This window comes from Xiphophorus couchianus, chromosome 6 (genome assembly GCF_001444195.1).
Source record: "Xiphophorus couchianus chromosome 6, X_couchianus-1.0, whole genome shotgun sequence".
Lineage (NCBI taxonomy): Eukaryota > Metazoa > Chordata > Actinopteri > Cyprinodontiformes > Poeciliidae > Xiphophorus > Xiphophorus couchianus.
Window position 1 is genome coordinate 4,784,127 of NC_040233.1, and position 12,733 is coordinate 4,796,859.

The following is a 12,733-nucleotide window of genomic DNA, read 5'->3' on the forward strand; positions in this document are numbered from 1 at the left end:
AATGAATCTAATCTGGTTCACAACCTCCCACCGTTGACATCAATAAATGCACCACATTGTCAGCAAATATCTTTTTTTTTTAACAAAACAAAACATCTCTGCAGTCGTTCGCTGATCTAAAGAGGTCAGCTTTGTAATTTATTTCACGTCACGAATGAGAGAATTACCAGCTGTCTTCCACCCAGAGAGTGAGTGTAAACATATTTAGAGCATGACAGGCTGGTATTAGAGGTACAGTAGAGACACCGTTTAAGGACTCATTTATAAACCCAACCAGCAGCTCACTCTGCCGTCTCTCTCTGGAAACTCTTCTGCCCAATTATCAGCACTCGGCCTCAAGGGATAATGTGATAAAGCTCATCTACATGCAAATTATGAAAAAGTTAAGGTGAATTGTTAGGGGTTAGGGGTTAGGAATGAAAGCTGCTCCTGAGAAAAAAAGACCCCATGTATCTCTTTTATTAACTAAACAACAGATAAACTGTCTTCCTAAACCAACAGCTGTACATTTATCTCGTGGCGATAAGAGAAGTTCACTTCCAGAGCTGCTTTTTTTTTTTTTTAATCAGTCTACATCCATCGCTGACAGACAATATAATCATTTCAAATCGTCATAAGCTGGAGGATAACTTAATCCAACCTATTGTGTGTGTGGTAAACACACCAGGAGATGCTTCAGGTGTGTGTCCTATCAGTGTTACGCCGATGATGAAGAGAAAGATTTACTCAACCTGTCCCTGAAGTCTGTCTAATTTACTTAAGTCACTGCTTTACACCACTGCTTGGCAGAGATATCCTCACTTAAATCATAGTAACGTGATGTGCTAATATTCGCCACAGGCAGTCATAACAATATTAAGTCTCCTGGATCCTTGGTTGTTCATATTAGGATGGTCGCTAAAAACATGAATACCATTTTTGATCAAACACCTAAATGAGGGAAACTGCGTAAACCTGTTTTTACCTCTGATTTTGTCTTGTGTAATATTGTATTTACATAAGTACAATAAAAACATGCAGGTTTTACATTTGCTAAAATATAAAATTGTTGTCTTCAATAGCTTGGAAACCAAGTTTTTTATGCAACTTTTCACAAATATTCACAGAAGAAAGTATCTGCATCCTATCTTTTTTTTATTGCAAATATTTTTAAATTTTTGGTTTTCTTAAACCAAAAAAATATAAATATCGTGTTTTTTCTTTAAAGAAAACAAGAAATATTCCTCAAAAATTTGAAATTGTCTTAAAAAAAACTAAACTAAACAAAAACTCAGGTAACATTTGTGGCTCTAAACAATTGGTCGACTGCTGTCTTGTCAGTAGCTTAAACAGTTAACCATGTGTTTGTTTTACTGGACTCTACGGTTGAAACCAGAAATTTACATACACTTAATAAAAAGACAAACACATTTTTTTCTTACCATCTAAAGTTAAATCAGACCAAACCTTTCTAGTTTTAGCTTAGTTAGAATGATCAAAATGATTTCTATTTGCTAAATTCCAGAAAGTGTGGTGAGAACATTATTTTTTTTTTTTTTCCTTGTAACTTTCATGAAATTCAAAAGTATTATATCAGGATTTTGTGACAGGCAACACAAAGTTGCAAATAACTGAAGAGAAAAAAAGAGATATAATTTTTTTATGCACAGAATTGTGAAAACTGGTGTGTGTGTGTGTGTTGGTGGGTGGGTGGGCATGGGTTTGTGGGTGTGTGTGTGTGTGTGTGTGTGTGTTTGCATTCAGCCTCCGTCAGTCAGTACTTCAGTAGAACCACTTCGTGCTAAAATTGATGCCAGAGGGGAGTTCATTATTCAAAGCAGTTTAGAGTTTTCTATCTAACAAAACCCAGCAGATTGCATCAAGTCATTGATTTGCAACATTCACACCTCATATCCTCCCATACAAATTACATTATGCTAAAAATAGAACATGGCCTGATAGTTTTTACTTCTTGAGTCTCGCTGAAGTGAACCAGTAAGTTCTAGTTTTGACTGCAATTCGATAATTTATGAAACAAAGTACGGCACAAAAACAACAACAAACACACCCCCAGTAATCAGTTAATAGAAATGAATCAACTACACAATCTAGACTGGATTAAGAAAAGTGTTTCATGAGGATGAAATTATGCAAAACTGAATTAATTGCCACGCAGCATCAACATGCAGTGCCTGATGTTTTCACAGCTCTATCCATTATGGAGAATATCTTTCCTTTCTGTCTGTGTTTTCACCATCTTCCCTGATTAATACGGTCTCAAGATGACTAAAAGTCCTCTCTAATTCTAGCGTTTGGTCACATTAGGAGCTCTCTTAAGGTCTGAGGTGTTTTGTGTATAAGCTTTAGCGTACTTTTGTGAAGTTGGGACCAGATTCGTTGGCTGTGTTTCTCGACCTTAAGCTAGAACTTTTCCAAACTCATACTCTATAAATCTGTTTGATTTTATGTTAAGAATTTATCCAGGTTCCATGTATTTACTAGATTTAATGTTGCACTGCTTGAAGACCTGTTGATCAAACCCTCTGGCGTGGAAAAACTAAGCAAGCACTATATGCAACAAACAGCACTGCATTAGAGGGAGCTCCAAAATGCTGGCAGAAAAATCATTCCTACCTTTTTTTTCTTTTGAATTATGTTTTTGTCGACAGGGAGCTCAAAATGGAAAGGCGGGAAAGAAAGCTCTGGGTAGAAAACAAAAAGAAATGGAAGACGGACAACGATAAAGAGGGATGAAAATAGCTTTTCAAATGGGTTGACAGTAGGGAAGTTATTTCAGTCTATCAATAGGAGGCTTGTAAATATTCAGGTTAGCTTACTAGTTAACGTACCAACTAGCTTACTAGTAACTTAGCTTAACCTGGTAAGCTCACTAGCTTAACAGTTTAAGAGAAAGATAGCAGTAGGTTTACTGCTTACTGGTAACAGGACGCTGTAGTCATGGAAACTGGCAGTAAGTTAAGCTAGCAGTAAGTTAGCAGGCGTACAGGTAAACTTACAACCTGGTAAGCTAACTAGCTTAGCTTAACTGTTCTCGTGAGACTACAGCACACTGTTATCTTGCAACTGTAGTTACAGATGCTGTAGTTACAGATGTATTGTAATACACTTCAGAAAGTAGGCAGCTGCTCACCTGGTCAAACCTGTTTAGAACTGTTTTCACTTTACAAACAGATTCTCAGCGTCTTTGAAACCAAATTTAAAATGGGAACTCCTTTGACAATTTTACATTAAAAACAAATTTCAAATTTAGTTTGTTTTCTTGATAATAATAGAAACTATTGTAATAGACTGAACCTACAGGCTGTTATGAAAAATGACTCAAAGTCAAATGCAAAGAAAAGGCTCTTTTTAACAATAGCTGTTCTTGGTGGTGAAATTTTGAGCAAAAATTTGATACCTGTAATTACTTTTTAATCTGTTCTACGGTGAGAGCCGACCCTGAAGCCACCGTATCCCCCAGAACCCATCATGCACCAGGGAAACAAGGCGCTCGGAAACATCACCTGGGAAGCTCCGGTGATTTTCCTTCAGCTATTTCTAGCAGTAATGAAGCAGATTTATCATCATAGAACTGAACATTTCAGCCAGCCAGCTGGGAACACCATATATAAAAAAAGGTCAGGGAAGTCCATTAGCTTCTGCACAAGTTTCAGCGCACAACAAAATTCTTCATCTTTCCTAATTTGCATCTGGGCTGTTGTGGTGAGAATCATCTCAATGCCACAGTGTGGGAGGAGGAGGGGGGAATCAGAAAATAAATCTTGTTTTTTTACCCCTGGTTCCCAATAATGTTATCTTGCTTCAAAAGCATGCAGCTGGAGAGACACCATTTTCCTCACGTACAATCTGAGCATGTTGAAATGCACAGAAGCCCAGCTTGTTTCTGACGTGAACAGCCTGCAGGAAATGTCTGACCGGGTCCACCTTTGGTCTTTGAAGAAAATGTGCTGAGCAAGCACAAAGGTCTAGTGGTTGTTTTTTTTTCTCTTTTCAACATTCAATCAGCTGCCGGCGCAGGTCCTGACAGGTATTGTGGCTGAGTTACAGTAGCCACAGAGGGACTCGAAGCACTAACATAATTAGATTTAGAGACCGTTGAGACTGTTGTCTCTGAGAAATACGAGAACTACATATTTACATTTATTTCCACCTTTATTAAAACCACAATGTTGAATTTAGCGAGCTTAAATGTCCAGTTTATCCTTTCTGGTTTATGTCCTTTAACAGATTTGAATAATAAAATGTTTTTAAAAAGCCAGACCACCCAACTCACACAGCCACCATTTTTATTTGCCTCCTTAGGGGGGTTGAACCAACATGGAGGAACATTCCAGTTGATTTTTCAGGTATAGAAGCTATTGAGTCCCTTTGTCTAACCCTAGCATGGTTTTCCTTATTTTATAGCCACTTGCCATTAAGATTCTTGAATTGCTCTCATGCCTTGTAAACATGTAGCCGGATCTTTATAAAAACTCATATCTCCGCCACATCGTTTTAAAAAAAATAATATCATACACCTGGGATTGATTTCAGAAAAGTTTTGATCCATATTAACTTTGCACAAATATGCCAGAGTGTTTTAAATATGTCAAACCCATAGGAGGCAGTGCAGCACCAAGCTAAAAACCTGTCAGCCAATGAGAGTGCTTCAAAACAACCACCACTTCCTGTTAGGAATTGAACATGGCGCTAGGAGGTTCATTTGTGTGGACAGATGTAAAAGGTTGAGCTACTTGTACATGAAGTTAATAAAACACAAGACAATGTGGATGTAATGGCCCATTATTTGTCTCTGATCGTAATGCGAGGGACCCCGAAATCTTTGTTTTTCCATGCATACATGAATACAAAGTTTTCTCAAACTAATGATTGGAGTTTTGATAAATAATCGTTTTTAGCATGTCTAAACAATTTTTGTGTGGATGAAAGGTCAAAATGCTTAAACATCGATTTGTTTTCCCAGATATCCGGCTATGTACTGACTAGACTTACACTGACTTCACCTATTTTAGACTCCAGAGTAGTTTGCTTCAAGTCTGGTGCCATGAATCCCACCAAAAAAAGGAGGTTGACATCACAGGTCAGGGGTCAATTTCTAACTCAATTGCTGAGTTCAAGTATCTTGGTGTCTTGTTCTGGAATGATGGTTGGATGGAACAAAAGACAGACAGAAAGACACAGAGGTGACAGGTTTATTTCAGTCTGTAAATTAAGTTTGTTTGTGCAGCACATTTCAACAACAAGATAATTCAAAGTGCTTTACATCATGAAAACAAAAAGTTATTTTTTTAACTGCTGCTCTGACTGCTGAGAGGCTGACAGAAACCTGCTGCAAATAGCTAATGATTGGCTTTTATTTCACTTCTTAGTGATTTGGTGCTTTTCCTTTAGAGAAACTGAATGTTTTTTCTTTTAGAGGTGGATGGAGGTTTTGCTCATCAAAAATGCACTTTGTTGTAATCGAAAACATTTTGTCTTAGGGGTAAAATATTTCGGAACATCTTTTATTCTCATGATCACAGATCTGATCTCAGCTGTCTGATTTATTGTGTGTGAGTGTGTAACAAACGTCCATCATGATGTTAATCCAGCTAACAGTCTGGGTTATAGAACACACTAAAGTCTTGTGAAGGCTTTGGCCGTAACACTGTCAGCAGTTTGGGTTGAAAACTTACTTTTTGGTGCTGATTCTGGTAAACGTCTACAAAAAAAAAAAGGCTCCCTTGTTCTTGTTGCCTGGAGATCTCAATTTATGGAGGTCTTCAAGCAACTATTGTTGATTTACCTCAGAAAGTAAGCGAGAATTTTGAACCCCACAGCAGCTCATCAACCTGGGGATGGATTTAAACACCTTAACTCTCATCAAAACATGAGCAACAAACGTTGCATTTTTCTGAAATATACCAATCTATGTGATATGGGTTTAAATGTTCGATGGCATTCACTTTTTAAAGCAACTTACTGGAGTAAAATAACATTTAGATAATATTGTCATTTAGTAGAATGTACCTTTGTTGCCTGCGGTGAAAAATTCAGGCATCTGCTGGGGCACCAGCATCAGAGACTCCTTTAGTGATGAAGAACCCTGACTGTCTTGCAGCAATAGCTTTTTTGCTTCAAGGTGGATAATTTTATCACCAGATGAATGTTATTTACCCTTTCATATTTAAAAATCTTATTGGGCTTTCAGTTAGCTAGCTAGCAGTTTAAATTGCTTATTTTAAAATGGTTATTATTTGTATTTTTATTCACTGTTCCTGTTGGATTAATGCAGAATTCTTGACGTAACGTAAGAGAAGCCTGAGCCAAGACACCAACGAATTTGAAGTGTGCAGTTGAGCTTAAAAGCTGTTTGATTTTTCAGATTCTGTGTCTTCATGTGGATTCTGCAATAGTTTAAAGCCAGAAACCTGCTTTCACAAAACTGTCCGCGGAGTAGGATTTGTTATTGTAACCCGTGCGGCTGTTTAAACTTAGCTTTTGCTGCCCCCTGGTGGTTGCTTACTGTCCACAAAAATCTAAAACGGGAGACAAGTGCTGAATGATTTTATTTTTGTTTTTTGTTGTTGTTGTTGTTTGTTTCTTTTGACAGCTCTCAATGTGACAGTTTCATAAATTATTTTAGACAAATTGTGGAGCCTGCGGGAAAATTAACAGTAATTCTACATGTCATAGGAACACAGATACTTGAATATGTGTATGTGTATATGTTATGAATAAATCACTAAAATATGACAAACTTTTTGGCTAGCAGACATTTTTATGTGCAGACATTTTTATGTCTGCTAGCTGGACAAGCAAAGTTATAAAGTTGTCTAACAAGAAGTACTTCTGAACCTCATGCAGTCTAATTCTGTCTATGTAAAGTAGGAAGGCGATGTGTATTTCATTCTTTCATGTGTTTTTCTGTTACAGTGTCACTTTGTTGCCAAAGTGGAAACAAAATAATGAAAATCTTTGAGAAGAATGCCTTATTTTTCTACGTGATTGTTGGGAAAATTTGCCCGTGGCATTTGTTTTTTCTAATTTCAATCAGAAGATTAATAAAAAAATGAATAATAAGACGGAGACGCAACAAGAAGAAAGCCGATCTCTGCCAGAAGCAAACTTCAGATTTCATTTTTCAGCAGTTCTTCAAGAGGAGTAATTGATTGAGCTCTGTTCGAGTTTAAAATCGCATTATTTGTCCATTAGTTATAGCTGGGTTTTTGGTGAACCACAATAACAGTAGACAGAACTTTTTTTTCCTTTTTTTTTTTTTTTTACTTGCAACTCATTTATTGCAATAAATCAAATAAGCAATTTAAACTGCTAGCTAGCTGACTGAAAGCCCAATAAGATTTTTTTCCCCTTATTAGACAGACAAATTTGATTCTCTACAGAGAATGCTTATGGTCCATCCTGCACCATAAGCAAAGTAACTAGTAACTATTTTTAGTCAGTTACATTTATTAATTACATTTACCTGGAAAATATGTAGTTTTGGGAGTAGCTTTACTACGCTGCACTTTCTACTTTGACTTGACTAATGTTATTATGTAGTAGTGCTACTTTTACTTCAGTTTAATTTTTGGGTACCACCTTTATTTCTATCAGTATTTAAGCTTTGTTCTCATCGAAGTCTGTGGAATAAAAATAAAGCAAACAGTAGAGAGAATATTTATCAAATTATTTCATTTGAACAAATCCTATTGGTGCAGAGTTTAATGTTGTAAAGCAGATACAACTGGCGCTGTCTGTGAGTCCAGCTCAGTGTGTGAATGACGCCATGCTTAGGATCACAGACTCACCATTATCACTTCACACTGACATCACTCGGTTCTCCAGCGCGCTGCCCCGGGACCCCTCCGTGTCCCCCACCCACCGCCCACCGCCTGCCTCCTGTAGTGCAGTCATTGTGTTCGCTTGTCTGCGTTGGGGCGAAATGGGACAATGTCACCAATCTCTGTGTCCAAACATGATCCAACTGGCCTGCTGTGACCTGTCTTTTTCCCACTGAACCAAACGGGATGGAAGTTGCTGCGTGATGACAAGAGAGGGGCGGGTGAGGGTCCGCCTGGCACTGGGGTAGAGAATGTAGAGAACACAGACCGTCGATCGGTGACAACGGTACGGTCAAGAAACTCAGAGGACGGCCACGGGGATTAGGTAAATTCTCTATCTCCAGACAGATTCACACTGTGTCGGTCTCTGGCTCTGCGCTGCTGGATCCTCTTCAGTCCTTTGCCTTCAGGTTGGATCAGGATTCTTTCACACTCAACATCTGGCTTCATGTTTTCAACCCGCTGCTGCATATGAGATGGCTGCTGGACCACTGGACGTTCTTCTTTTAGGAAAAGCTGTTTTTAACTTCAAATGAGCATCATCCTGTATAAGGAATAAACCAAAGCCTAGCAACTGGGGAATGTTCCGAACTATTGTTTGACCAAAGACGCAGAGGGATGGACGACACATGATTGTCAAAAAACTGTGAGTGAGTTGATTTGAAGCAACAGTTATTGTTTAAAATCGACTTTTTCGAGCTTTACATCATGTTATAACATTCCCTCATCGGAGACACACGTGGAGTGTTGCTTGGATTCTTCCACGCATGTTTGAGAAATCTTTTAGTCTCCCATGGCAACCATTCAGCTGTGCAAAACTCTTGGTGGGACCTAACGCCGCCTTCAAGGACAACGCTGCTCCTTGGACGTACGGCTTCCACGCTTCAGAGCTTCCCCACTCAGCTCCTTCAGACTAGCTGGTAGCAATTAGCCAACACCTGATGGAACTGCACATGTACCGAGCTCACTGTATGAGCTACTCCTCAGTAAAACACTCGTAAAAACGCTGTTAAAGTTGTGATGACTTCCTGAAGGCGGAGCTTCAGAATGTGAAGTAATTTCTTAAAGAAATAGAGGCCCAATTTCAAGGTGTTACATTACAAAGTCAAATTTCTTTTAAGTCTTATTTGATATATGTAGCATTTTTATATGTATGTTACTGAATGTTACTGGATTGTGATATGAAATAGTACTATGTAACTAGAAAATACACATTACCCATTTTTTAAAACTTTTTTCATGAATATAGACCTCAATCTGGTTAAAGTCTTGCATTCTGAGCACTAATACAGCATCAGTCGTGGCGTGCCATGCCTGAGATGCAGACCCTTTACTACAGTATGCGCCGGCCCCCAAGCCTCTACCTGGACCCCTTGGTCGCGCAGCAGCAGCACATCCTGGAGGAAGAAGTGCAGTTCTGGTGGTTCCGAGACCCCAGACGGTCCTTGTTTTGCTACTGTGCCTCTGTGGCGCTCATCCTGGGACTGGGCCTTGGTGGAGTGGGGCTTCTCTCCACCACTAACAGCCTCTCTGTGGAGTGGCGTCTTGGAGTGGGAACCACGCTCTGCCTCCTGGCCCTCGCCGTTCTACTCAAGCAGCTCCTGAGCTCCGCCATCCAGGACATGAACTGTGTTCACAGTCGCCGTCAGATCGAGCGGCTGCGGAGCGGTGGGAGGGCCGACCCGGCGCTGATTCTGGCCGTGGGGCTGGCGGTGACGCTGTGCGGGACGGTCCTGCTCTGCGTGGCCACCGTGGGCGGCCGGAGCCACGACAGGAGGGAAATGTCGGTGTCTGGGGCAGTGCTTGTGGCCGCCGGCGCCGGCATGGGCCTGGCAGTTGTGGGCTACAGCGTGACGGTGCATCTCAAGAGGAGAAGGGATCAGAGGATGAGGAGGAGGCTGAGGGTCAGGAGGGCGAGGAGGCTGGGCGGTCAAGGAGTCCGAATGTTCAACGTTTCGCCTCGACAGGCAAGTCAAGCCAGGAGAGACGTGTCTACCAGCAGGACAAGTCTGATCTGAACGGACCAAAGGTGGAAAAAAAACCCTGACCAGAACACAAGGACAAAACACTGCACTGAAAGAGAAACTAATCTAATAAAGGTTCCGTAGCTGCATTTCCATTCGCCGTAAAGTAAAAGCAAATTGAAATCACAAAAACAGGTTTGATTAATGGAAATGCGGCAATTTAGAAATAGATGTATTTTGCAAAACTTTTAGCGCATCATGCGAGTCACATGATTAACAGCCAGATGTCTCTACTGGTGGAAACGACAAAGAATACGACAGGAAGTGGTAGGTGGATGATGGTTTGTTTTTTTCTGCCACCACCGGAGCTCTCACAGCAATTACACAGTTCATAAAAGGTTGTGTGTAATTCTGTCATGTTTAATCAGTAGCTTTTTTGTAAAATTGATGACTCCCAATTTTTCCCAAAACGACGCATATGTAGCCGCTCCCAAGCATAAGGGGCTTGTCACTCCAACGCCCGAATAAGACGCTGACATCTCCTCTCATTGCTGATAGATGATTAGAGTTAGCGCCATGGCTGTGTGTTTACATCCGTCACTTCCACGATTTTTAATCACTTACAGTATCCAGGAACCAGGTTATTTCACATGCAATTACAATTCCATTATTTATTTCATGGAAACACTGCAGTTCTGAAATTGTGTTCCCCCCTCCTGACATCAGCAGAATATAGACAGATTTGCGCATATTTATAATGAAAACGCAACTACTGAGAGACTTTACGCAGAATGGAGACATGCTGACAGTAATGGGCCAATGAATCAATAAAGACGAATCCATCTTTCTTTTTGGCTTGTTGATTCCCAGTTTTTAGAAAAGCGGGTATTTGATTGTACAACCTCTTCGAGAGGAAGGGTTCTTCATCCAGTCAATAATGACCCGGTGTTGGTCAGATTTCATCTAGACTCATATAAATTTGACCTCTGAAGGTAAAACCCACACAACAGATTCAACACAGTGATAATATAACAACCAAAGAAGGAAACCTTTGTGTGAAGGTACACACTAAGGAGGTACATTGCAGTATTCCTTGTATTGTCATTCTAACCTCGGTTTTAAAAACAATCATAACAGAAACATTTATGATTGTGCAATATTTTAAAAGGCAGTGATATATTTGACCTATTTGGATAGTTTCACTCCTCATGCAGGTGTTTGAGGAATCCTCAGGCAAATTGATGGGGACCAAAACGTCATGTTCCCCTAACACTGTGCTGCTTAAATGGCCATAATTAAATAGCCATTTAATTATGCCATTACTTTACAACGTAATGGCATCAACTGATGTTAAAGCCAAGAGATTTGGCAGTGTGGAAAGTACTGGGAGCGTGTTAGCGTAGTGCGGAAGATGGAAATGCATTCACAAAGTCCTCAGAGAAACAATTGTTGCTGCCATCAATCTTAGAAGAGTTAAGAGGACAATTTCCACACATTTTAAAGTCAATTTATTTCTGCAGAGTGAAAGATTATTCAGAAATGGAAAGCATTTAGGACATTTGCCAATGAGGGAGTGGACTAAGACCTCAGTTCATATGTTAAATGTGGAAATAATTAAAAGGAAAATGCAAAAAAAAAAAAGGTCAACGACAACGCTTCTTTGAAAAGGTTTTCTATAAAGAATTTGCCAGAATGACTTAGACTTGAATGAATGGGAGAAAAGGCAGACATATGGGACCAAAGCAGAGACCGCAGCGTGTCCACTTCTGTCTGGCAAAACCTAAGAACAAAATTTTTAGGGAAGAAAAAAAAGAAAGAAAACTCTTCTTTCCAGCTGCGAAATAATACAGTAGAGCTTTGATGTTCTGGATTTAATCACAACACAATAACAGTGCAAGATTCACTTTATGTTTTTGTACATTTCAGTTTAGATCCAAATAAGTAGAACATATAAGAACAGATTATTTTTCACAATGTCCTAATATGTGAAACCCAGAGTCGTACTTTATTTTTTTTTTTCCCCCACAGGTACTGTAAATAAAGTTGATGTAATTTAAGTCATTTAAAACATTACAATGGATGAATTTGTTCAGAGAAAATTTTATATATGTAATGTAAAAAAATATATATACGTGAACATTAAGGCTGTAGCAAATGTGATTTTCAAAACATAATCACCTCGAGACAAGATTTCAGTCATTCTGAAAACATATCTATATCTTTCACATGTGCATTAAAATGTTTTAAAGTGTTTATGCTGAATATGATGTTTTTTGTGTGGTCTTCAAGCTCTACATAAAGCAGAACATATAATGTGAATAAAATCATTTTAACTGAAACACTGAGCATTTTTTTAAAAAAAAAGTGCAATCAGAGGTCAGAGTGCGCACAAGAAATGCAACAACTGCAAGCTCATCGACTTTATTACTAGACCTCAAACACCTGAGCCTGTCATAAAAAAAAAACAACGCTGCCCTTCCCAGTGAGGTGAAGTGTTTGAGGCTGGATTTCTGTAGTGTGCTGTAACGTCACTGAATTATTTTAAAGCTGCAGTAAAAATATGTTTTTCACATATTTGTTCAAACCGTCACCATTCCGTGACAGTATGTTATGAGCCAGATAATCTCTGAAAAGATCAAATTCCTTCAACTCCTCCATGTGCTATTGCAGAAGTAAACCACTCCTGGTACAAAACAGAAATTGAAAATCAGAGGAGGGTGTTGGTGATATCAATCATGCCTGCGTATGAGCTGCTAATTGTGCCAATGGCGGAGAAACAACTTAGCGTTCCAGTCAATCTTTTAATCCGCTGTCATCAGTGGCCGTGCTAACTAGCCTTAGCATTCATGAAAGGCTTTGCTGATGGCAAGCGCGTACACATGCATGACTGACAGCGGTAAGACCCTCTTCATGGCTCTGACTGTGTCTCACCGAAGAACTACAAGT

The 12,733-nt window shown here is 39.4% G+C and overlaps 1 protein-coding gene across 1 annotated transcript; it reads left to right on the forward strand.

The window, feature by feature from the left end:
• Positions 1–7,892: 7,892 nt before the first annotated feature.
• tmem125b (transmembrane protein 125b) lies at positions 7,893–12,420 on the forward strand. The gene has a single exon (XM_028019525.1). It carries the CDS (start codon positions 9,134–9,136, stop codon positions 9,839–9,841), a length of 708 nt encoding a protein of 235 aa, XP_027875326.1. The 5' UTR covers positions 7,893–9,133; the 3' UTR covers positions 9,842–12,420.
• Positions 12,421–12,733: the final 313 nt, after the last annotated feature.

Bases quoted from the DNA above. Each gene is read 5' to 3' on its own strand.
- tmem125b (XM_028019525.1), top strand. From the start codon at position 9,134: ATGCCTGAGATGCAGACCCTTTACTACAGTATGCGCCGGCCCCCAAGC.